The sequence below is a fragment of the Geotrypetes seraphini genome, chromosome 8, assembly GCF_902459505.1.
Source record: "Geotrypetes seraphini chromosome 8, aGeoSer1.1, whole genome shotgun sequence".
NCBI lineage: Eukaryota > Metazoa > Chordata > Amphibia > Gymnophiona > Dermophiidae > Geotrypetes > Geotrypetes seraphini.
The window spans coordinates 9,853,043-9,879,982 of record NC_047091.1 but is presented as its reverse complement, the minus strand read 5'-3'; the positions used below and the strand labels follow the sequence as shown (position 1 = coordinate 9,879,982).

Here is a 26,940-nt window from a genome sequence, read left to right as displayed (position 1 = left end):
CGGCATGGAGTATATCTTCTCTAGGTTGCAGATTGTCAAAACTACGAATCGTATACCCTTCTCGTACGGCACGGTGATATGTGGAGCAAACGCTGTTTCTGAGACCTCATTAACAGTTAAGAAAGATAAATCGTTTCTAATATTGACTGGAGTGGCCCTACAGTTGATAGTTAAAAATTGGAAGTGTGCCACTCTCTTGAATTTTCATTTTTGGTGGGAAACATTGTGCCTTTATTATCATTATGAAGCTAACTTAGTTAGGGGTTACCAGATTTTCCAAACAGAAAATCCATACCCCCCCCTAGACCCGACCCCCAGGCCTGCCCAGTTCCACCCATCCCATCCCTGTTACACCCCAGTCCCACCACCAATCCTGCCGTAGCCCTGCCCCCCGCTGTCTGCTCTCATTGGGTAGGAAGGCGTCTGCACTTGCGGTGCGATGATGTCACGTGGCAACCGCGCATGTGCGGATGCCCTCCTGCCTGATGGCGATTTGTTGGAAGCTTTTCAAAACCTGGACGAAGTGCAGGGTTTTGAAAAGCCGTCCGGATCCCCGGACATGTCCTCAAAAGGAGCACATGTCTGGGGAAATCCGGACGTCTGGTAACCATTAACTTAGCAGAAAGATCAGGGAATATGGCTTCTTTTGTAGATGTGTGGGACCCTTTAGAGCGATTTGATAAACAAAGTATGTATATTAGATTAGTTTACATTAGTGACTTCTATTCCGCCTGTACCTTGCGGTTCTAAGCAGATTACATTGGAAGATAGCTGGACATATCCAGGAAGTTACATTACATTGGAAGATAGCTGGACATATCCAGGAAGTTACATTACATTGGAAGATAGCTGGACATATCCAGGAAGTTACATTACATTGGAAGATAGCTGGACATTTCCAGGAAGTTACATTACATTGGAAGATAGCTGGACATATCCAGGAAGTTACATTACATTGGAAGATAGCTGGACATTTCCAGGAAGTTACATTACATTGGAAGATAGCTGGACATTTCCAGGAAGTTACATTACATTGGAAGATAGCTGGACATTTCCAGGAAGTTACATTACATTGGAAGATAGCTGGACATTTCCAGGAAGTTACATTACATTGGAAGATAGCTGGACATTTCCAGGAAGTTACATTACATTGGAAGGTAGCTGGACATTTCCAGGAAGTTACATTACATTGGAAGATAGCTGGACATATCCAGGAAGTTACATTACATTGGAAGATAGCTGGACATATCCAGGAAGTTACATTACATTGGAAGATAGCTGGACGTATCCAGGAAGTTACATTACATTGGAAGATAGCTGGACGTATCCAGGAAGTTACATTACATTGGAAGATAGCTGGACGTATCCAGGAAGTTACATTACATTGGAAGATAGCTGGACGTATCCAGGAAGTTACATTACATTGGTAGATAGCTGGACGTATCCAGGAAGTTACATTACATTGGAAGATAGCTGGACGTATCCAGGAAGTTACATTACATTGGAAGATAGCTGGACATATCCAGGAAGTTACATTACATTGGAAGATAGCTGGACATATCCAGGAAGTTACATTACATTGGAAGATAGCTGGACATTTCCAGGAAGTCACATTACATTGGAAGATAGCTGGACATATCCAGGAAGTTACATTACATTGGAAGATAGCTGAACATTTCCAGGAAGTTACATTACATTGGAAGATAGCTGGACATTTCCAGGAAGTTACATTACATTGGAAGATAGCTGGACATTTCCAGGAAGTTACATTACATTGGAAGATAGCTGGACATTTCCAGGAAGTTACATTACATTGGAAGGTAGCTGGACATTTCCAGGAAGTTACATTACATTGGAAGATAGCTGGACATATCCAGGAAGTTACATTACATTGGAAGATAGCTGGACGTATCCAGGAAGTTACATTACATTGGAAGGTAGCTGGACGTATCCAGGAAGTTACATTACATTGGAAGATAGCTGGACGTATCCAGGAAGTTACATTACATTGGAAGATAGCTGGACGTATCCAGGAAGTTACATTACATTGGAAGATAGCTGGACATATCCAGGAAGTTACATTACATTGGTAGATAGCTGGACGTATCCAGGAAGTTACATTACATTGGAAGATAGCTGGACGTATCCAGGAAGTTACATTACATTGGAAGATAGCTGGACATATCCAGGAAGTTACATTACATTGGAAGATAGCTGGACATATCCAGGAAGTTACATTACATTGGAAGATAGCTGGACGTATCCAGGAAGTTACATTACATTGGAAGATAGCTGGACGTATCCAGGAAGTTACATTACATTGGAAGATAGCTGGACGTATCCAGGAAGTTACATTACATTGGAAGATAGCTGGACGTATCCAGGAAGTTACATTACATTGGAAGATAGCTGGACGTATCCAGGAAGTTACATTACATTGGAAGATAGCTGGACATATCCAGGAAGTTACATTACATTGGAAGATAGCTGGACGTATCCAGGAAGTTACATTACATTGGAAGATAGCTGGACGTATCCAGGAAGTTACATTACATTGGAAGATAGCTGGACGTATCCAGGAAGTTACATTACATTGGAAGATAGCTGGACATTTCCAGGAAGTTACATTACATTGGAAGATAGCTGGACATTTCCAGGAAGTTACATTACATTGGAAGATAGCTGGACATTTCCAGGAAGTTACATTACATTGGAAGATAGCTGGACATTTCCAGGAAGTTACATTACATTGGAAGGTAGCTGGACATTTCCAGGAAGTTACATTACATTGGAAGATAGCTGGACATATCCAGGAAGTTACATTACATTGGAAGATAGCTGGACGTATCCAGGAAGTTACATTACATTGGAAGATAGCTGGACGTATCCAGGAAGTTACATTACATTGGAAGATAGCTGGACATATCCAGGAAGTTACATTACATTGGAAGATAGCTGGACGTATCCAGGAAGTTACATTACATTGGTAGATAGCTGGACGTATCCAGGAAGTTACATTACATTGGAAGATAGCTGGACATATCCAGGAAGTTACATTACATTGGAAGATAGCTGGACATATCCAGGAAGTTACATTACATTGGAAGATAGCTGGACGTATCCAGGAAGTTACATTACATTGGAAGATAGCTGGACATATCCAGGAAGTTACATTACATTGGAAGATAGCTGGACATATCCAGGAAGTTACATTACATTGGAAGATAGCTGGACATATCCAGGAAGTTACATTACATTGGAAGATAGCTGGACATATCCAGGAAGTTACATTACATTGGAAGATAGCTGGACATATCCAGGAAGTTACATTACATTGGAAGATAGCTGGACATTTCCAGGAAGTTACATTACATTGGAAGATAGCTGGACATATCCAGGAAGTTACATTACATTGGAAGATAGCTGGACATATCCAGGAAGTTACATTACATTGGAAGATAGCTGGACATATCCAGGAAGTTACATTACATTGGAAGATAGCTGGACATTTCCAGGAAGTTACATTACATTGGAAGGTAGCTGGTTTCAGGTTATATTTTGTGACATAGAGAAGAAGTTACCAGAGGGGTGGGTAGTTTGCGGGAAATTTGCAGAGGGGATAGGAGGAGGAGGAGGTTAGGTTAACTGAATATGTTTTTTGAATAGTAGTGTTTATATTTCTTTTCGGAATGCTTTAAAGTCAGTTGTTGCGGTCAACAGGTTGGAGACGGAGGGGTCAACTTTCGCTGCTTTCGTCGCTAGGAGGCTGTCGTACAGTTTTTTGCGTTGAGTACCTTTAAGTGGTGGGTAGGAGAATGGGGTCTGGGTTCTCCTTATTCTGGGTGAAAGGTTTCGATTTAGGCGATTGTTTAGGTAGGTAGGTGCAGTTCCGTTTGTTACTTTGTATAATAGACAGTATAATTTGAATTGGATTCTGGCTCGTATCGGTAGCCAGTGTGAGTCTAGGTAGGCATTGGTGATGTGGTCAAATTTTCCGAGTGAATAGATTAGTCTGAGAGCTGTGTTCTGAACGGACTGTAGTTGTTTAATTAAGTTTGTTGGACATGGTAGGTAGAGGATATTGCAGTAATCCACTAGTCCTAGTACAAGGGATTGGACTATGATCCTGTATTGGTCTTTGTTGAAGAATTTTCTTATTTTTCGTAGATTGCGCATGGTGAAGAATGCTTTTTGGGTAGTTTTGTTGATTTGAGTCTGCATTGTGTAGCATCTGTATCAATACTCCAAGGATTTTAAGAGATGTCTGTATTGGGTATTTGGTTACATTTATTTCTAATTCTGTTATGGAAGGATTTTTGTCCTTTTCCAGCAGTAAGAATTTTGTTTTATCCGAGTTAAGTTTCAATTTGTGGTTTGTCATCCATTTTTCCACCGCTTTCAGAGTTGTTTCCAGGTGTCCTGTTGAGGTGGGGTCTTGGGTATCGAAGGGGAGAAGAATGGTTATGTAGTTGACCTGTCAGACAAAATTGGGAGGGGGAGGGAGGTGGTGGGGATGGGAGGGGGTTGTGTATGGGAGAGAAAGGAAGGGTTGATAAGATACTATATACTGTGAGGGTTTTTCTCATGATGTAGTTGGTGCTAGTTGTAAGACTATTACTGACTTATTTTTGACTTTGTACCACCATGTATGATATTAAAAGTTTAATAAAGATTGAACTTAACCCCCCCCCCACAAACAAACAATGAATACTATAGCAGGTAAGACATGAGTTGGAAATCGCAAATCTCAGTCTCAGTTCAGTTAACAGTGGGCAGTTGGTTCAGACATCATATGGTAATTAGTGTTAATTTGCATCTGATCGTCAGTCTCAGTAGACCAGTGCTTACCAACCTTTAGTGGGCCCGGATAGGAATGTGCGCCCCCAGCCCTACCTTAAATCCACGCCAACGCTCCCATCCTTTGCATAGCTTCAGCTATGATGTCGTCATCCTCCTCCACCACCTGTTCAGCTCGCACAGATCTATTTTTTGTATAGGCTTAGCAGGGGGCACAGGCCGACGGTATACTCCCCCTGACCCCAGCCTGGCTGCAACCTTAGATGTGGACTTTGTAACCCCACCCCCTGTGGGAGACAAGACCCACAGTTTGGAAAGCAGTGTAGTACACAGATCAAAGACTGAGTGGACTCAGCTTAATCTGGACCCTGAAGAGGAGGGTAAAAGGTGGCTGGAAGATTATCGCAGGAGAAACTTTTTGCTGGTACTACCCGTTCTTGCATTGTAGAGAAAAGAAAGAATTTGCTTTACAGGGACGTCAAATGATCTTACACAGCGGACTGAGCAGCTTTGACCTCGATGTCACCCAGAGGAAGTCTGAAGTCCTTATATTTAGATTTTACCTTTTCTCACTGAAAGGACACATTAGTGGTAAAGACTCAAGTCGAGGGCTATTGTATGCCTTAGGGCCAGCTTTTTGTCTGATGGGAACTGGCTGCAAGTGATTGAAGAGTGAGATCTTGCAGCAAAGGATAAACCAGAACCAAGCAAGCATTATATAAACCAACCCTTCTTCCCTCCATCCTCTGTCCCCCTCCCCCTTCCAAAATCAGCAAGCCCCCAACGACTACCAGGAAAGTCAAAGATCAAAATATCTGCCCAATTAAAAAAAAAAAAAAAAGAACCCCGCCCCCCTCCAGAAGCCCTGACACAGTGACAGGAGGCTGCTTCTCCTGTCATTACTGTCAGGACTCTGCCCTGACTCAAATCGCTCACTAAGCAATTGAGTCGGGAGTTTGCAAATCATTTGCATGCAAAAAAGATAGTGAATCAATCACTGTTTTAAAATCGACCAGGATTGATTGAATTGCTATCTTTAGTGAATCTGGGCCGTAGTTTTGAAATCTAGCCTACAGCATGAATAGCCATCTTTCTAGTTTTGATGACCACAGTAGGAGAAAAGGCCACACATTTTGACATTAAACTATTAAACTTATTTATTACTTTTTTTTTTTTAATAACATAGTAACATAGTAGATGACGGCAGATAAAGACCCGAATGGTCCATCCAGTCTGCCCAACCTGATTCTATTTAAATTTTTTAAATTTTTTCTTCTTAGCTATTTCTGGGCAAGAGTCTAAAGCTCTACCTAGTACTGTGCTTGGGTTCCAACTGCCGAAATCTCCGTTAAAACCTACTCCATCCCATCTAAACCCTCGCAGCCATTGAAGTCCTCTCCAGCCCATCCTCCCCCAAATGGCCATATACAGACACAGACCGTGCAAGTCTGCCCAGTTCTGGCCTTAGTTCAATATTTAATATTATTTTCTGATTCTAGATCCTAGATCAGGGGTGTCCAACCTGTGGCCCGAGGGCCGCATGCGGCCCCGTGAAGTATTTTGTGCGGCCCCGGTCGAGGGCGATGCAATGTTTTCCTCTGCTGCCCCCTGGTGTTTACCATCTTGCCGGCTCCCTCCTCTGTCTTGCTGCAGCGTTTGCACGTTAGTGCGGCCCCAGAAACATTTTTTTCGGCCAATGCGGCCCAGTGAAGCCAAAAGGTTGGACACCCCTGTCCTAGATGATCTGTGCCTGGCCTTCTTATTTCGTAAATAGCAAATCAGTTTCCTGAACAGAAATTTTCATTAGCTCTTGAGTTAATCTGAATTTCATAAAAATCTAAAAGCAAGAATAATGATGAATGAACCACGTGCAATCGGGGTGGGAAATAACTCCAAGTTTGCCCTTCAGACTTCAGCTGTTCCCTCCAAGACAATGGACGTAACCAGATTACTTTCCGGAACGTGCAAGGAAATGATTAGATAAAGCACCATTTGGAAGTTAGAAAAGCAGATGGAATTAACATATGGTTTGAGCAGGGACATAGAAAGAATTATTTCACAGAGCATTCAATATGGCAGCAGGATACTACTGAGGATATTATCCATCTATCTACTGCAAATGTTAACTCTTTGTTGTAGGCGTTGCTTCTGGGCTCCCTGCCACCCACCCATTTTCTCTCTTTCTCCAAGGGCTTTGTACACGTCACGAAGGTGTGAAGCAGAATTCAATTGGTCAAAGCAATCTTACATGTGTTGCTCACCTTCTTCAGTTCACTCTGCGGCAGTTCACTGCGGGTGATCCAGGAAGAAGCCCAAAAGAGAGACATCCACAGCCGGCATTGGTGCAGGATTAGCTATATTCCCCTTGAATTATATAACTCAATTTCCCTTGAATTGTAAATTCAGCTATAAGTGAAATCATGTGGCCCAGGGTATTTTCTGTCTTCTAGCAACCCATCAAGCTGACCCTTTCATATTTCCAACGACGAAAGCAAGAAAACTTCTTAAGAACATAAGAAGATAAGAGTTGCCATAATGGGACAGACTGAAGGGCCATCAAGACCAATATCCTGTTTCTAACAGTAGACAACCCAGGTCACAATTACTTGGCAAGATCCCAGGCAGTAAAATAGATTTTATGCTTCCTAGGGATAAGCAGAGGATTTTCCCGAGCCATCTCAATAACGGCCTATGGACTTCTCTTTTAGGAGATTATCCAAACGTTTTTTAAATCCCGCTAAGCTGATTTCACCACATTCTCCGGCAACGAATTCCAGAGTTTAATTACACGTTATGCAAATAAATGTTTTAAATCTACTACTTAGTAGCTTCATCGCATGTCCCCTAGTCCTAGTATTTTTGGAAAGAATAAACAAGCAATTCATATCTACCCTTTCCACTCCACTCAGTATTTTATACACCTCTATCATATAAGAACATAAGAAGTTGCCTCCGCTGGGGCAGACCAGAGGTCCATCCGCTCTCGCGGCGGCCCATCAGGCCTAATTGCCTGAACAGTGTCCCTGACTAATTTTGTAACTGCCTCTAATCCTCTAATCCTATCCCTATTACCTACCTTTACTCCTATCTGTACCCCTCAATCCCTTTGTCCTCCAGGTACCTGTCCAGACCCTCTTTGAAGCCCTGTAGCGTGCTCCTGCTTATCACATCCTCCGGTAGCGCGTTCCATGTATCCACCACCCTCTGAGTGAAAAAGAACTTCCTGGCGTTTGTTCTAAACCCCTGAGCCGTCTCTTCTCCAAGCTGAAAAGCCTTAGCTGCTTTAACCTTTCCTCATAGGGAAGTCGTTCCATCCTTTTATTATTTTCATCGCCCTTATTTCTACCTTTTCTAATTCCGCTATATCTTTTTTGATATGGTGACCAGAGTTGCACATAGTATTCGAGGTGTGGCTCAATCATACTCTAATTCTTCCCTCTCTCCTGTGTCAATCTCTAGACAGGTTTACCATTCATTGTGTAAACAAAATACCCCTTCCTCAAAAGATGAGTAAACCCACACTGCTCTTGTGTTTGTTAGGCAGAGTGACCCAGTGACAGTGTTGTGTTGCTCTGTAAGAGTTCTGGGCTTGATTCCTGAAGCTGGACCCTGCACATTGAACCATCAGGACCTGCACATGTTGTATGGCTAATGGCATGGTTGTAGACAGAAGGGGGAAAATTACAGTCATGGTACAAGAGTCCATCTTGACCAAACCCTATTCCTTGAACCTCATGTCAATGCTTTGACAAAAAGTTATTTTTACTTAATGAGAAAATTGAGTCATGTCAGAAAGTTTTTTTAACCAGAACAATTTAGATTACTGGTACAATCCTTATTATTATCAAAACTAGACTACTGCAATGCCATTTATTTAGAGGCATAAAAACAAACCATCCTAAAATTACAAACAATTAATAATTTTCCTTAAGTAAATGTGATAGAATTTCAAAATTTTATGTAGAGCTCCATTAGTTGCCAATGGAGGCTAGGATTTTATTTAAATTTTCTTGTGTGTTATACAAGGTTCTGAATGGTGAATGTCCAGAATACCTTTTGTCTCATTTGGAGTTTATAGTCCTTATCAACAATAGAAGACTCTGTAATTACTGCCCTTTTTCATTTCCATCGGCAAAGGGTTTAAAGAGATCTAAAACTTATTATCTTGCCTTTCAAGCACCAAAAATTTGGAAGGGTCTTGTTTTTAAATTTAAATAAATGCCTATGTTTTAGGAGGAATTTAAAGACTCTATTATTTAAGAGATTCAGGGGAGTTACATGATAGGGAGAGAGCAGTGGAATGTGTTCTGGCTGAGCTCTAGGGTCCTGGGGACCCATACAGCCTCATCCACTGAGTTCGTCTAATTTTTTCAACATCTATAGGTGTGATATTTTATGGACAGATTTATTCTTAAACAGGACTCTATAATGAATGCTAAATTGGCTCGAAAAGAGAAGGACAAAATTGAAAGCACCTGAGGTTAAGATGGTGACCCATTCAGGGGAGACAGCCTTGCCTTTGTCTCTAGAGCACTTTACGGAGCTTACCTCAGCAGTGGTGCAAGCCCTTGATCCTCAGTTCAGACAATTATCGGGGCAGATGTCAAATTTGGAGGCATTGTTGGCTGAGATGTCCCGTTGAACGAGAGAACTTGAAAGCCGCATGGTATCGCTGGAGGACATGGTAACAACAACATCAGTGGGGGTTGAGGCCTTGCGGGAGCGACTGCGAATACAAGAAGAAAAAATTGAAGACCCTGTCCCACAGGGACAACCTCCGTTTTATTGGCCTCTCAGAGTCTATTCCTGAAGCTCAAATGATCCCGATGTTAAAAGCAATGGTTGAAACAAGAACTACCACTGCAGGGGCTGGCCCTATACGTTTGGAGAGGGCCCACAGTTTGGGCCGAAAAATGGACGGAAAACAAAGGTTCCAGGCAGTGATAGCGAAAATTCACAACTATACTCAAAGTGGCGCTTCTCCAGCAATATGAATTGGGATTCGTTATGCTATGAATGGGAGCCCGTATGAATCTTCCAAGATTATCTTCCAAGATTATTCGTCAGCAATCCTAGATAAGAGACATCACTTTTCGCCAATCTGCTCCCAATTGTACAATCGGAAAATCAATTTCATGTTGACATATCCAGCTATCCTCAAAGTATTCGTCTCAGGCAAGCGGCATACCTTTGACAGCGACTTGGCGGCAAAAGACTTTATGAACACTCTGCCCAAGGAGCTATCTTCAAGCCCCCACTTGAGTTTGAGATAAGCCTATTGAACTGAACTCTAATTGTCTAATTTATAGTCTGAGTTATTTTCTCCTCTAATAACAATAATATTCTCAGGTATGAGACAGGGAAGTATAGCTTGGATCACAATATGACACATGGGTGACTATATGTTTGTTCTGAGCTGTGTGATTTGTGAGTGTGTGTTAAGTTTGTACTTGGGGAATTGCGTTAATTTGTCCATGGCTTGTGCATATGAAGGCGGGACAGCATTATTATAACCATGTGCGACTGAAGTTATTTATAGGGTGGAGACACAACAGTGGCACAGTTCCTGGTTTGTTAGCAACTGGTTCCTTATTATTTTAAAATTTTCTTTTTTTTCTTCTTCTAATGGGAGAAATGGATGTATGTTTGGTTGGACCAGAATAAATGTGGTGAGTGCACATAAAAGCAGATGTGAACAATTAGTGTGGAATATAACAAGCTTTATGTTATATTGAATGGAGCTGATCCTTTCTTGTTGTGAGCTGTTAATGCTGCTATATGTTACTGTATATTGATTGTATATCCATTTTTATTGCAAGCTGTTAGATGTCTTGTGGTTGTGGGTGGTGTCCGGGACCTGATTGCATTGGGTCATCTCTCGGACATTCTATTCCCTGAGGGTTGGGAGTAGGAAATATTAGTTAGATGTATGGATAGAGTAGAGGGAAGGGTGAACGTAGGTGGGATGGGGAAGATATATGGAAACCTGCATAGGGGGTCACTCTTTCATGCAACTGCTCTGTTGGATTCCTCTGGACATTTGGGGGGGGGGGCTTGTCTGCTGTTAAGAAAAGGTCAACAAAACGATGAAAGTTGAGAGTCACAACTTGGGTTATTTTTCTGGCTCTCTTCGGAGATGTTTTGTTTGGAAGATTTCTGTACGTAGCGCTCTGGGTAAGGGCTGGGAGCCTGAAGTGCAGGATATTATATTTGTCACAGCAAATCTCATTATAGGGTGTTGTTTTTTTTTTTTGTCATGGTCACTCCTATATTGAAATTAATTATTTGGAACGTATCAGGGATTTCCTCCCACATTAAGCAAACAAAAATACTTTCTCAATTAAAACGGCAAGATATCGCCTGCTCGCCGAAAAACAAGCTTGCTGATTTGGAACATTCAAAACTCTGTCCTGCATGGGTTGGTCAGGTTTTCTATTCTTCTAGCCCTTATTAAAAAAGGTGGCGTAGCAATTCTTATTCACAAAGATTTAATTGGTAAAATTACTCAACTTCATAAAGATATTAAGATATGTTACATGTACAATTATCGAGTCTGGCATTTTACTAAAGCGCAATTTATGAACCTAATAATTATGAGCATGCATTTTCTCAGAAGCTAGTACCCATGGCCATATAAGATACTCTGCCCCCTTTAATCATCGCTGGAGACTTTAATCAAGTGTCGGACCCGTCTTGACTGGTAGACAAAGGCCCGAAGGTTGGTTTTGGGTCCTGGTAAGGGTCTGCCATTTTTGTGTGATGCACTGACCCTTGGCGTTTGCTACACCCACTGTACATGACTATACTTATATATCCCGAGTCCATGGTTCGATGTCATGCACTGACTACATATTAGTGTCTACATCTATTTTTACATGTACCTCAGGGGCGAAAATAGGTCCCGCTGTAATATCTGACTACGCCCTTTGCTGGATAGACATCAAGATCCCCTCATCATTCGGTGGGGGCCTGTGTATGGCGATTCCCGGCATATCTCAATCAGGATAAACATTTTCAATCTTATTTATCTACCAAATGTGAAGAATATTGCCAATTTAATGCACCATATAAAGAGAACCCTACTCTTTTCTGGGAAATCCTTAAAGTGGTATTATGAGGGGATATTATCCAATATATGGTGTCTAGGGCTTGCCGCCTTTCGCAAGGTATTGTACAGATAGAAAAGCAGCTTTGTAAAGTCAAAGAACAATATTTCTTTTCACCTTCTTGGCCTATGAAAGAATCTTACTTAGCTACTGAGGCAGAGTTGAATGCCTTAATCCATGAGAAAACTAAGAAACAACTGTTTTATGGGCGGTTTAGATTTCCTTGATATGGTAATAGGCCAGGCAAACTATTGGTGTGCCTAGTGAAGACTTGGAATACCCCCCATATATTCCCACTCTTAAAAATAATCATGGATCAGTAAAACATCAGTCCCAAGATATAGCTACCACCTTTTATAATTATTTTCAAGTCATGTACTAAGAACCACCCACTATCTCGAGGCACCCCACTACAAGATTATTAAGAAGATTCAAGAATACCTTGACTGACACCAGATCAGGTAGCTACACCAAATGCTCCTCTTACTGCTAAAGAATTACAATTGGTGGTAAAGTCACTGAAAACTTTTACAGCCCCTGGCCCAGATGGCTTCATCTTTGAATTTTATAAGCTTTTATTTCCACAGTTGTGTCCTCCACTGCTCTCTTATTATGAGATTGTGATACATGAAGGCTCCTTTCCAGCAGGCACCATTTCAATTGGATGCAGCTGCTAAACTGATCGCAACGAGGAAATCACCCTGCCACAATCAGCTGAGCGGCCGCGGCAGGGAACCCTCGAGCCCCACTGTAAGTCAGCTGGCAGGAGGGATGCCCCATCCCCCTTCCCAAACACACTGTCTGTGGCAGGAGGGATGCCCACTCCCACCTGTCACAAACTGCGAAACAATCCCTGGCAGGAGGGATGTCCAATCCCTCCTACCGCAAACCATGAAACAAACCCCGGCAGGAAGGATGCCCACTCCCTCCTGCCTGCACACACCCCCTCCAACATCCCCAGCAGGAGGGATGCCCACTCCCTTCTGCTGGCAACCCCCCCCCCATACAACATCCCCAGCAGAAGGAATGCTCACTCCCCTCCCCCCCCACTGGCACATCTACACGTTGCATCTGTGCAAGTGCAGATGCCCTCCTGACGCAATCCTGAGCTAGAAGCTTTTCAAAACCCAAACAGCCAGGTTTTGAAAAGCCGCCTGGACATATCCTCTGGACGTCTGGTAACCCTATATATATATATACATTTCTTTTTAGATCTGTAATTCATGAAGTTGTAAAGACTCGAACACGAATCGACGGTACCCAACTTAACTTAATCCTGTTGAAGTATATGTGTAACCTCTGCATGTACTATGCTGGACCCCGGTCTTGACTGGTAGACACAGGCCTGAAGGTTGGTGCAGTGGTTCGAGCTACAGCCCCAACACTCTGGGGTGGTGGGTTCAAATCCCACACTGCTCCTTGTGACCCTGGGCAAGTCACTTAATCCTCCCAAGAATACTTCTCTATTTAAACTCTTAATTACTTTTTATAAATAGAAACAGCGGTGAGTGCTTTCCTATTAGACTTATCTCAGATGTTAGATATCCTAAGTGTTGAAAAAGTTTTACAAGGGGAAGGGGCCTCATATCCCCATGCGTGGTCAGTATGTTAATGACACACCCACACTAGATAGGCCCCCCTCCCCCTCCTGCCTAGCCAATCTGTTCAACAGTCTTAAAGTTCTATTATAGCAAACTCATTTGTCAAAAAAATCAAACAGAGAATTTAGCTTAGGCAAAATTCTTAGGGAGAGGGAGGAACTAAGACGACAACAAGAGCAACTGAGATATGAGCAGGAGCGCAGACCCTTGAGAAGACCTTATGATTTGGACAGAGGATGGGATGACTTATACTGGCCCGAAGCAAAGCGGATGGCATTGGAGGATCGCTACCATTCAGAACTTGGTCGTCAGGATCGTTTTCATGATTTTGATCACGGGGACCGTGGACGCTACCTGGATGATCATTCTTTGCACTTGGATAGGAGGGAGAGTTCAAGAGATGGACAGGACAAGCTCTTGACACACTAGCAGGTCATTGAGAGAACAATAGAGCAGGCTTGGAGGTTTTGTGCAGGGTCGAAACTCCCGGGCCCATCGATACCCATGGGTCAACCAGGGCAAATAATTCAAGGTGGCATGCAAACCGGAGGATTTGGAGGACAGACCTGACCTACTGACCCTCGCTTTACACGCCGCTACTGATTATTTTAAAGATTTCTTGTTTTAATGTAAAACAGCAATATTGATCAAATGCTGTACCGCCGAGAGTCCACCGCCCTGACGCAGCTATACAGCAAAACGCCTGCTAGCTTTACTTTGGCAACAGCGGACCAGCAAAGACAGCAGATTTACCACACATGCACGTCTGTCTCTATTTATAAAAAGTAATTAAGAGTTTAACAAGAGAGGTATTTTGGGGAGCATTTAGATTAATCTCTCTTGATCCTGTATAGTTTTTGATTGATACAAGTCACTTAATCCCCCCAGCGCCCCAGGTACACTAGAGTGTGAGCCCAACAGGACAGATAGGGGAAAATGCTTGAGTATCTCCATAATTTGTAATCCACATAGAATTGTAGGATAAGCAGAACATAAATATGGAAGTCTGTTTGTTGAATAAAGACAGCAAATCACGGTGGGTGAGGAGAATCCCAATGTCAGAACCAAAGGAATGAAGGAATAATCTAGCCCTCCCCAAAGCAAAAATTACCAAAGATCCATCCTTTACTCACCTCCCCTGTATGAACCTACCAAACCTATAACTTTATTTCAATTTTATTTTATTTTGTATACCGCCATACCCAGAGAGTTCTAGGCGGTTCACAGCAGTTAATAAGATTACACACGAAAATAACATTGGAATTAACAATTTTTCGGAATGTACATGTCGTTGAAGTTCACAGGAATTTAACAATTTTTTTGGAGAGTTCAGGTCAATGAAGTCGACATAAAATACCATCAGTAGGAATATACAAGGAGTATACAAGGAGTTTACAAGGAATATAATACAAGGAATATACAAGGAATATAGTACATGGAATATACAAGAGTGTACAGTTTTTTTTGTTTTTTTATTACAGGGAAAAAACATACCGGTCAGGGAAGTTAGTTGGTTTGGAGGGTACCTTGGGGCGGGAAGGTGGAGGTTCAAGTGTATTGAAGGGAGTAGAAGCCGCGAGTGGGAGTGTTAGGGATTCTGTCCGTGGTATAAGTGAGTTTTGAGTTTTTTTCTGAAGTCCGGGTAAGTGGGGGCGTCAAATATAATTTGGGCAAGCCATGAGTTTAGTTTGGCCGCCTGGAAGGAGAAGGTTTTGTCAACGAATCGTTTGAGAGGACATAGTTTTAGGGAGGGGAAGGCGAACAGATGAATTCTGCGAGAGTTCTTATTGCTGTGATTTAATTTAAAGGGGGGGATGAGGTAGCTTGGGGACAGACCAAACACCGTTTTGAAGCTGAGGCACGCGAACTTGAACAGTACTCTGGATTCAAATGGCAGCCAGTGCAGTTTATGGTAGAAAGGGGTGATATGTTCCCATTTGTTTAGGCCAAATATGAGGCGGACGGCCGTGTTCTGAATCAGTTTTAGTCTCCTGGTGGTTTTCTTCATGGCTAGAGGCCTGTGATCTCATAGCCTCCAGCATATTATAAAAACTTTTTGAAAGTACAGATCCCCTCAACTTTAACATCACTTCCTCCTTGGGGGCTACTTAAAATGACAACTTATTTCAGCTGTGTAAAACAAAAACAAGAATTAGCCAGCTCTTTCTCACAATTCAGTTGCCCGGTTATGAGATTTTCTTACAAAAATTAAGAGGACCTGAGGACACCCCCATGAAATATTCACATATCGATATCTTTTGCTTCGTGAGTAAATCGAGGAAACTTTTTTGTTGTTTACCTGCAATTACATCGCTTTCTTTTCCAGAGATTTAAAAAAAAAAAAAAAAAAGATTTGACATCGATATGTGAACATTTCTTAAGAAAGAACTGAATATTGCATGGGGTGTCCTAATTTTTTCACATGACTGTGGGCTCCTTTTACTAAGGTGCGCTAAAGTTTTTAGCGCACCCAGGAAATTACCGCGCGCTACGCTTCTAGAACTAACGCCAGCTCAATGCGGGCGTTAAGGTCTAGCGCGTGCGGCAATGTAGCGCACGCTATTCCACGAGTTAAAGCCCTAACGTGGTTTAGTAAAAGGAGCCCTGTATATATGTATATATATATATATATATATATACACACAGTGGAACCTTGGTTTACGAGCATAATTCGTTCCAGAAGCATGCTCGTAATCCAAAGCACTCGTATATCAAAGCAAAGTTCCCCATAGGCCACAATGTAAACTCAAACGATTTGTTCCACAACCAAGGTTTTCTATGGTGGTCCAGGGGTGGGTACCTGCCTGAATGATGTCCGGGTGCTGCAGCCCCTTCAGCAGGGTCACTTCCTTCCGTCGGGGTCCTCGTACAGCTGCCCCCTGCTTCAGGACGATGCATCTCCTCCGTCCTCCACCAGGTTATACCGGTTCCTCACTGGCGTGTCTCATCTCCCCTCCCCTCTCAGCAGCACAGTCTGCGAAGCCCCAAACCCTCTCTTCTACTGCTGCCACCACCGACACCAGTAGCGAGGGCTGCAAGAAAAGACAGCCCTGGGTGGCGGACGTGGCGCATCCATCCGCTCCTCCTCAGCCCTTTATCACAGCCAGGCAACACGGAGAACAGTCCTGGGCAGAGAGGAACAGACACCTTCCCTCTCCGTTGATTTTTTTGGGCATGCTCCTATACAGCTACAGCCGCAGCGCACCGGCCTGCGCTCATTGGTTAAAAGTGAGCGCACGTGGCTGGGGGTGCGACTGGCGGCGGAAGGGGAGGGACTTGAGAAAAAAAAAAGTTTGCTTGTTCGGAACATAGGCGCACGCACGCGAGAAGAGCACCTGCCAATTGCCAAAGGAAGCGTGCTGGAGCGTCAGGAGTAGAGGGAGACTGCTTCCGTTATCGGGACAGCGGATGGCTTAATTCACTCGTATATCGGGACGGCGCTCGGTTTGCGAGGTAAGAGTTTTGGGAGCGTTTTGCTCGTATTGCAAAACACTCGCAAACCGCGGTACTCGTAAATCAAGGTTTGACTATATATATATATATATATATGTGTGTGTGTATATATACATACATACATATATACTTCAACAGGATTAAATTAAGTGCCATCAACTCATGTTCGAGTCCCAGCAACTTCATGAATTACAGATCTAAAAAATCAGTTTTGTGCTAGTTCAGAGAGAAATCTACAACGTTTCATCGGTTTGCATTTTGCACCATAAATTGACCGATGACTAGAGGAACATTATATAAACATATTGCACATATATATAGATACAGCTAATGAAAAAGGACACAGGCAGGAAGAATATCCCTACATGCTGTTCAAAGCACTAGGACCCAGGGAAAACCCAGTTCCAGGGTACGAAGAATGGACAGAACTTGGCAAACTGCGCCCTCTGTATCTCTCTGGGAATCTGGCGTCCAATCTCGGAGCTCCTTTCAGTTCTCCTTGATAACATCAATAGCGAGGGGAAACTAGAAGACTCCGAGTTCCTATAGCACTTCCTGTACTTTCAAAAGACCGTCTCTTTCAGCATCACAGGGATAAAGAACTCTTTAAACCGAGTCAATAAAGGCACTGTGTCAGACAGACATTGTGCTTGGAGAGCTCATTCATAGGGTATCAAGGAGATCAAAGAGCCTCTCTTTTCCCTGTTGCCTTCTCAGGTTCCCCCTGCGGATCCCCCTCCTGACACTAACAGCGGAAGGCAGAAATGCTGTACACCGGCGAGGGGGGGGGAGGAGGAGAAAATGTTGCTGCATTTTTTTTTTCAATTGTGGAGTACGAAGGACTGAGAGTGGAAAAAGATTCTGGTTCCCTCTTGTGTACGTCAGTTTGATGCTGGGTTGCCAATGCCAAAGGCCCTAGTTGGCAGCTCCTGTATTCATGGCGTCCAAATGGGTCTGGTTTGCAGAGCGACTATAGTGGCTTTATATAAGATATTTCTTTTTGTTATTTATTTAAATATTTATATACCACTTATAGCCTAAGGGCTCCTTTTACTAAGGCGTGCTAGCGTTTTTAGCGCACGCAGGATATTACTGCGCGCTACGCAGCTAGAACTAATGCCAGCTCAATGCTGGCGTTAGCGTGCAACGCGTGAATGCTCTAACGCAGCTCCCTAAGTGGTTTACATTCAAGTACGCCAGCATTTTTCCTATCTGTCCTGGTGGGCTCACACTCTACCTAATTTTCCTGGGGCAATGGGGGATTAAGTGACTTGCCCAAGGTCACAAGGAACAAGCACTGCACACAATTTAGTCTAAGAACCGTGAGGGCAATTTGATAAGCTTGGTGGATGTGCAAGCTAATTTTCAAAGGGAAACTCCATAGGCATAAGAACATAAGAACATAAGCGTTGCCTCTGCCGGGTCAGACCAGGGGTCCATCGTGCCCGGCAGTCCGCTCCCGCGGCGGCCCCCCAGGTCCATGACCTGAAAGTGTTCCCTACCTAACTTAAAATACCCATACCCTGTTCACTCAATGTCCTGTAAGGTAAATCTCTATTTGTACCCTGTTATCCCTTTCGCTTCCAGGAAGTCATCCAGTCCCTTTTTGAACCCCAGAATTGTACTCTGTCCTATCACCTCTCCGGGAAGCGCGTTCCAGGTGTCCACCACCCTCTGAGTGAAGAAGAACTTCCTTGCATTCGTTATGAATCTGTCTCCTCTCAGTTTTTCTGAATGACCTCTTGTTTTAGTTGTCCCTGCTAGTCTAAAGAATCTGTCCCTCTCCACCTTCTCTATGCCTTTCATGATTTTATAAGTTTCTATCATGTCCCCTCTCAGTCTCCGCTTCTCCAGGGTAAAGAGCCCCAGCCTGTCTAACCGTTCGGCATATGAAAGGTTCTCCTTTCTAAAAATCCCACGGTGGGCTTTACTTCATGTATTTTGCAATTGCAAATAAACCCCCATATGTACTTAAGGGGGCTCAAATGAAACCCCTGACCCCGACATCCCTTTTCCTTGCATTTTAGGGAGAAACTTTCAAAGGGCGGGGGAGGGGTCTCGCTGGTAAACAAGCCCATATATCAGTAGAAATAGGGTTACCCGATGTCTGGGAAAACCCGGACAGGTCCTCTTTTTGGAGGACTATCTAGGTGCCCAGACGGACTTTCCAAAACCCGGTAGTTTGTCCGGGTTTTGGAAAGTCCCAACCTCCCGATCGTGTCTGGAGGGATGACGTCACATACATGGGCCAGAGGTCAGAAAAAAACGAGGAGGCTTTGTGAGGGGCAGGGCTGGAGGCGGAATGGGGTGGAGCTGGAAGCGGAAAGAGACGGGAATATGTGTCCAGGTTTCTCCATGGAAAAATCTGGTAACCCTGCGTAGAAATCTCTTTGGAAATTATTCCCCAGGTTTTCGCATTTTGGTCATTTTTCAATTCCAGATCTCTCTGGCTTGAAATGAGAATGATTCGTTTAGCATAAGAAAAGGAGCAGTAGGATAATTCAACCGGCAAATCTACCACCAAAACCATTGAAAGATTCAAAGAAGCAAACAGTGGGATAAGTTGGTCAACGGGTCACCAGACAACTTACCCCTGGTGTTGTAGTTATGCGAGTCCATGAAAGAGAGGCCAAGACGCTCATCCTCCTGCAGCGTGCTCTGATCTGTGAAGCTGCGATCAATGGCGCTCATCATGTGCGTCTTCTCATGGCGGTAGTTAATTGTGGCCTTGGTCATTTTGACGGGTTTTCTGAAGCAAGAGAAAAGATGCAGAAGGAGGCGGGTCAATTCTATCCAAGCTTCAACATGTGAAGATCGAAGTTTAAAAACTAAGGCCCCCGATTCTATATACGTTGCATAAAAAATCTACGCCAACTAGTGTGGCACTGAGCGTTAATTCTACAAAAGTGAAGTGTACTATGTAGAATCGCGCTTAGTACACCCTAAGCAGGCTAGGGTGTAATTAGACATCCTAATTTATAGGTGCACCGTATTTAAGTCAATGTTTTCCTGGCCTAAAAGTCTGAGCCTAAGTTGTGCACACAACAGTGCTTAACTCAAAAATACACCCACGATCCACTCCCTTTGTAAAATTTATTCAATAAAATTTCATGAAATATAATAAAATGCTAGATTTTTTTTTTGCATAAAATGTCTTTTTATCCATGTATCATTGCAGAGTGTGAAAACATAAAAATTTATAGCTGGGTCATTCCATGTCAACTGGTCCAATTTCAAGGAGTGTCCCCACTCGATATCTTAAGCACATAAGCATGGCCTCTGCCGAGTCAGACCAGAGGTCCATCATGCCCAGCAGTCCGCTCCCGCGGCGGCCCCCCAGGTCAATGACCTGTAGTGATCTATTACTCAAGAGCATTTTGTCTTGTATAGTATCCCTCTAATTGTACCCCTGGATTCCCTTACCCCTCAGGAATTCGTCCAATCCCTTTTTGAAACCCAAAACCGTACTCTGCTCAACCACCCCCTCTGGAAGCGCATTCCAGGTGTCCACCACCCTCTGGGTAAAGAAGAACTTCCTAGCATTTGTTCTAAACCTATCTCCCTTCAATTTTTTTGAGTGTCCTCTAGTTCTTGTTGCCCCTGCCAGTCTGAAGAATCTGTCTCTCTCTACCTTCACTATACCCTTCATGATCTTATAAGTTTCTATCATATCCCCTCTAAGTCTCCTCTTTTCCAGGGAAAAGAGCCCCAACTTCTCCAGCCTCTCAGCATACGAGAGGTTTTCCATGCCCTTTATCATTTTTGTCGCTCTTCTCTGGACCCTCTCGAGTATCGCCATATCTTTCTTTAGGTACGGCGACCAGTACTGGACGCAGTAACTCCAGATGCGGTCGCACCATTGCCCTGTACAGCGGGAGGATAACTTCCTTGGTTCTGGTAGTGATACCTTTTTTGATAATGCCCAACATTCTGTTCGCCTTTTTTGAGGCGAATTTGTTGAGATCATGTCCCCAAATGCTGGTTATCCTCTCCTGAAAAAGTTTCATCAGCTTTGGACCACTTGACACGGAATGACCCAGCTATAATAGCAAGAAATTTGCTCCATTAAGCAAAACTAATCCAGTTTCAAGTTTATTTAATACGTTTGATTTGATCGCAAATTCCAAATCCAAAGCGATTTACATTTGGTTAAAAATTAGTTTAAGATAAAAATAAAAAAAACAATGCAATTAGTACGACGGTAATTGTAATAAAATAATACATTTGAAAAAGACAGGAGAAAAAAAAAATGGCTTAAATACAATTGAAAAGCAAATAAAAAGGGACAAGTCACTTAATCCTCCACAGCCCCAGGTACGTTAGATAGATTGTGAGCCCACCAGGACAGATAGGGAAAATGCTTGAGTACCTGATTGTAAAAACCGCTTAGATAACCTTAATAGGCGGTATATAAAATCCTAATAAACTTGAAACAAGAGGTTGGGGACTGTTACCCACTTAATTTTCACTTGGAGGTGTTCCTAGTCCAATGTAAAATTTTAAAACTTAAATGAATCAGTTAAAAGCATCCTTAAAAAGTCAACTTTTTAGGAGTCTTTTAAACTTGCTGAGTAATTTTTCTTCTCTTATGTTGATTGGGAGCGAATTCCAGATTTGAGGAGCTGTAACAGAAAAAAAATCACATCCCTCTTTGAATAAGTGAATTTTAACGAGGGGACTACCAGCAAGGATTTATCTTCAGATCTTTAAGAATAGTTGAGTTGTATATAATCAGTGGCTTTGAGCGATGGGCTTTAAAAAATTTTTTAAAATTATTTTCTGATCACGCACAATCAAATTCAAGGGAAAAAACTTCAATTTGAGCAGTCTTTTTCAACTTTAGGTTTTTCTGGACAACCCTAAAGTGCGTTGGTAGCACTTACCAAAGCTTTGTAAAAATAGTTCCATATGAGAATAAATTTAGGTGCTCAGTTTTGTTTTTTTTTAATATCTGGCCCTAAACTCTCAGTTTCTTCATACAGAAGAAACTGTATGGGAGTATGGCAAACAACTCAAGGAGAAGACTAGACACAGCTCTCTCAACCAGAACGATTCTCTGTGGTTAACTGGGCTGACGGCGGGATCGAAAATGGATGGGGCTAGGCTATCTCACTTAAGACCATTCGCTGTACAATTGGACAACCTGAGCTCTTGTGGGGAAAGGGGCAGAAAACCATCACAGAATCCACACATACAAGCAGAAAGATAAGTATCAACATTACGCATCATAAAATACTGATCGTGAGGATACACAGATGTCGTTTCGTCAATAGAACTTTCTGGATTTGTGAATGTTAATAACTTCGAGGGCCGCGCGCTAATTTTGCTTCACAGGGGTAATTATCCATGGCGCTTGTCACTCAAGCACTGCATTATAGGAATTCTAGTTCCCAGAGTCAAATCCTCTACTACTGCATCATGGGAGTCCGTTATCCCCCCGGGACAGTTGTTGACCTGTTGCATCATGGGATCAATTTTACTAGACCCTGCTGTGTTGTGCTGTGGTTTCTCTGGGTGATATGGCAGCAAATAGGTATCACAAAAGCTCCCGATTGCTTCCAATATAACAGGCTGTTCATGGATACTCATTGTAGAGTGTTCACAGATGCAAACTGCTATCCCTGATCTCAGGAGAACAAGCCAAGGATACAAAACAGCAGGTGTGCAGGGTTTGGGAAGCTTTGAATACCAAATTAAGGAAATAAAAAAGAAATGCATCATATTGACTCAGGTGTTCCATACCAAAGCCAAAATCATTTTATTTTTTAAATACATATCTGAACTGTATATTACCGAGATCCTGCTAAATCCTTTGTTCCTACTCTACATCTAGGGTTACCAGATTTTTAAAGTTAAAAAAGAGAACACACAACCCCGCCCCATTCTGCTCTCAGCTCGCACCCCACCCCCCCCCCCCCGGCCGTGCCCCCACACAAACCTTTGACGTCTCCCCTGAGCTTGGGCCACGTCTGGAGGGCCTCAAGCATGCACAGATGCGACATCATCACATCGAATCTACACGTGCTCAGAGGGCCCCCCCCCCCCCCAGACACGACCCCGAGCTCAGCTTTCCAAAAGCTGGCCAAACTGCCAGGTTTGGGAAATCCGTTCAGGCACTCAAACAGTCTTCTATTTATATCACCCCATACTAGGATTGGGAATTGAAAATATTTTTGCCATGAGTCTCCTATTCCATCATTAACTGGAAACCCCACCCCCCAGTTTACTCAACCCCAGTTAAGGGAACAGTGTAAACGTATTAGGCAAACTTTCCACTTTCCACTCTACACTCTTGAGGAACGTAGGAAGAGGGGAGACATGATCGAAACATTTAAGTACCTCACGGGACGTGTCGAAGTGGAAGATGATATTTTCTTTCTCAAGGGACCCTCGGCCACAAGAGGGCACCCGCTCAAACTCAGGGGCGGAAAATTTCATGGCGACACCAGAAAGTATTTCTTCACAGAGAGAGTGGTTGATCACTGGAACAAGCTTCCAGTGCAGGTGATCGAGGCAGACAGCGTGCCAGACTTTAAGAAGAAATGGGATACCCATGTGGGATCCCTACGAGGGTCAAGATAAGGAAATTGGGTCATTAGGGCATAGACAGGGGGTGGGTAAACAGAGTGGGCAGACTTGATGGGCTGTAGTCCTTTTCTGCCGTCATCTTCTATGTTTCTATGATGGGTCATTTGGCCTTTATCTGCCATCATGTTTCTATGTTTCTATAATCAGAAAGTTCTATGACATCACAATGCAGGTGTAAAGAGCCTTAGCCTATAGGAAGAGGAGATGCAAATGTTAAGAGCCTTAGCCAATAGGGAGAGGAGGAGAGAGTGGCTGCTGCAGACACCAGAAAGTATTTCTTCACAGAGAGAGTGGTTGATCATTGGAACAAGCTTCCAGCGCAGGTGATCGAGGCAGACAGCGTGCCAGACTTTAAGAATAAATGGGATACCCATGTGGGATCCCTACAAGGGTCAAGATAAGGAAATTGGGTCATTAGGGCATAGACAGGGGGTGGGTAAGCAGAGTGGGCAGACTTGATGGGCTGTAGCCCTTTTCTGCCGTCATCTTCTATGTTTCTATGTTTCTATGTTTACTTTCCTGCTTCCCCCCTCCCCAAATGAACTATCACATCCCTGGCCCCTTCCTTTCACCTAAATTTTGCTAAATTAAACTCAACAATTATGACTGCCTCAATAACATCTTTCCTAGAATAATCCTGAGCAAAGCTGACATCGTTCCTTGTTTTGCATCTACAGTACAGTCTTGATTATCCGACATCAATAGGTCCAACAGGTTACCAGCTAAGTGGAAAGTCGGATAATGCAGAAAACAATGGTAACCCCACAAATGACGCATCAACAGCGGTAGTAAAAGCAGGGTCCCAGGTCACAATGGTGCTGTTTTGCAGTAAAAGCCGGGTCCCGGATCAAAAACAAAAAATTGTCTTGGGTGCAAAACTTCCTTCTGTGCTACGCTGGAAATCGGAAAGGAAAGCTGTGCTTCTTAGGGTTCATAGACATAATCGCGAAAGACAACTGAGCGCAAGATGGAGGCGCGCGCCGAAGAAAATTACTGTTTTTAGGGGCTCCGATGGGGGGGGTTTAGTTGGGGAGCCACCCCACTTTACTTAATACATATTGCGGCGGCGTTGTGGGAGGTTTGGGGGGTTGTAACCCCCACATTTTACTGGAAACTTCACTTTTTCCCTAAAAACAGGGAAAAAGTGAAGTTTTCAGTAAAATGTGGGGGGGTTACAACCCCCCAAACCCCACACAACGCAGCGCGATCTGTATTAAGTAAAGTGGGGGGGTCCCCCCACACACCCCCGTCGGAGCCCCTAAAAACAGTAATTTTCTTCGGCGCGCGCCTCCGCACTGCACTCAATTGTCTGCGCGTGCCTTTGTCCCGGCGCACTTTTGACCTGACACCGCTTCTTAACAGTGATGCAATGATGTCATTAGGAGGTCTGTCAGATAGGCCAGAGAGTCAGATTAACAAAGGTTTAATAATCAAGAATGCGCTACAGTTATTTATCCAGGGAAATGGGCTATTTGAAAATTACGCCCCCCCTCCCCCTTCCCCGGCAAGTAAAATGTACGTTCTGTTAATGTCTTCAGTCTGTGTGAGTGCAGCTGCTCTATCCCTCCCATCACAGGCTGCCACCCTAGGCCGCTGCTTAGTTCACCTAATGGTAAAGCCAGCCCTAATGGTTAAGCTGTGGTAAACAATGACACTACCAGGCCATGGATCTAAGCTTCATCACCAACCTTTCTAACTGTAGATTAGGGGAGGACATTGAGAGTCACAAATATCCAAGAGAAGATCTCAGGATGGCAGCTAAGAATTTTTTTGTTCTTTTCCTGGCATATTGATTCCCAGCCCTGTCCTATAAACCACTCAACCCTACCCTAGGGTTTGAGATATCCGGAGTGAATCTGTTATAGCGAGAAGAGCAAAGACAAGCAAAGAAGGGCCGGTGTTCCACAACCAAAATCGGGATACGATAGCACAAAGTGGAACGCAAGTCTGGACGTCCAGGAAATATTGTTTATTCAAATGATCAGATCAAAGACCAAATAAAAGCTACCACAGGATTTGTTTAGGTACAAACTCACACTGGCTACTAATCCAAGAAAGAATACTATTTAAATTCTACTGTATGTTATTTAAAGCCTTAAATGGAGACAGCCCAACCTACCTTAACAACCACCTCAATCAGACACAGAAACACCTCCCCCCCCCCCCCCCCCGGATCAAAAAAGTAAAATGGAAAAAACTGTACGATGACCTCCTGGCCACTCAAGCAGCAAAACTGGATAACCAGATCTCCAATCTACTGATAACTACCCCAGACTACAAGAAATAAAAACTATACTCTTCAAGAAATTCCTGAAACAGTCCTAACATCACATATACCATCCTTCCTCCCTCCCTCTTCACGCCACACTGAAGCTACCTGACCTACTCTTTATCTCTCTAGAAACGACAAATGATCTTCCACTGTAACCCACCGTTTATGCCATCACGAATGAGTTAACGCTATCCTGCCTCTAATTAGATATAATTAGTACCTAAATGAGGTCTAATCAGTATCTTGCAATAGTCCATTATTTCTGAACCCAAACAAGTCAATTTCAGCGATAGGGAAGCAGAGTAAGTTGAATTGCCACCAAGACATCTGTACCACCATCATTAAGAAATCTGCCAGCATCTGAATGATAATTATAGAAATAAGCTCCTTTATTTTTTTTTTTTTTTTAAATCATCACTTGAAAGAGTTACAGTGCTCTCGGCAACCTGAAGGCTCCCCACCTGGCAAGAGAGGACAGAACCGTACAATCCTCTCCAAAGATTTCAGATCATGCGTCTTTGCATGGGTATTATAGCAACCCAACAATATAAGAACGACCTTTTTTTTTTAAAAAAAAATCTTTATTCATTTTCAAACTTACAATAAGTGTGACAAGTTAAAACCTTTTAACATTAAATATATCACTTAATATTCAGCAATAATACAACTCATATAACTTTATCTCCCTCCCTTCCCACCCTTTCATAAGAAATATTTCCTATATATTAGAAGATATACTAAAATTCTCCCCACCCCCACCCCCGAATATTGAACTTATAAGTTTGTGGGGAAAAATGGCATCTCTTCATTACAATATTTTGTTAACGGCTCCCAGACATCTTGAAATTTCCTTAAATACCCCTGCTGTGTAGCTATTACTCTTTCCATTTTATATACATGACACAATGAGTTCCACCAAAAATTATAATTCAGTCTACTCCAGTTCTTCCAGTTACAAGTAATTTATTGTATGGCAATCCCAGTCGTTACAAGCAAAAGCTTATTATTATTCGAAGATATCTGAATCTGCCATCATTGACATGCCAAATAATATAGTATCGTAGGTCAATGCCACCGGGTTTTCTAATAAACAATTAATTTGGCCCCAGATTGATTTCCAAAA

General features: G+C 43.1%; 1 protein-coding gene and 1 long non-coding RNA gene across 2 annotated transcripts in view; one reads left to right on the top strand and one right to left on the bottom strand.

Annotated features, from left to right (window-relative positions):
- The window catches only part of PTPRU (protein tyrosine phosphatase receptor type U), a 489,953-nt gene that overhangs the window by 95,313 nt on the left and 367,700 nt on the right, over positions 1 to 26,940 (bottom strand). The window contains exon 15 of the mRNA XM_033956533.1: positions 19,549 to 19,706. Coding sequence (XP_033812424.1) covers positions 19,549 to 19,706 — 158 coding nt within the window. The remainder of the gene's footprint in view (positions 1 to 19,548; positions 19,707 to 26,940) is intronic.
- The window catches only part of LOC117365755, a 223,209-nt gene that overhangs the window by 185,617 nt on the left and 10,652 nt on the right, over positions 1 to 26,940 (top strand). The gene's annotated exons all lie outside the window — the stretch shown is intronic.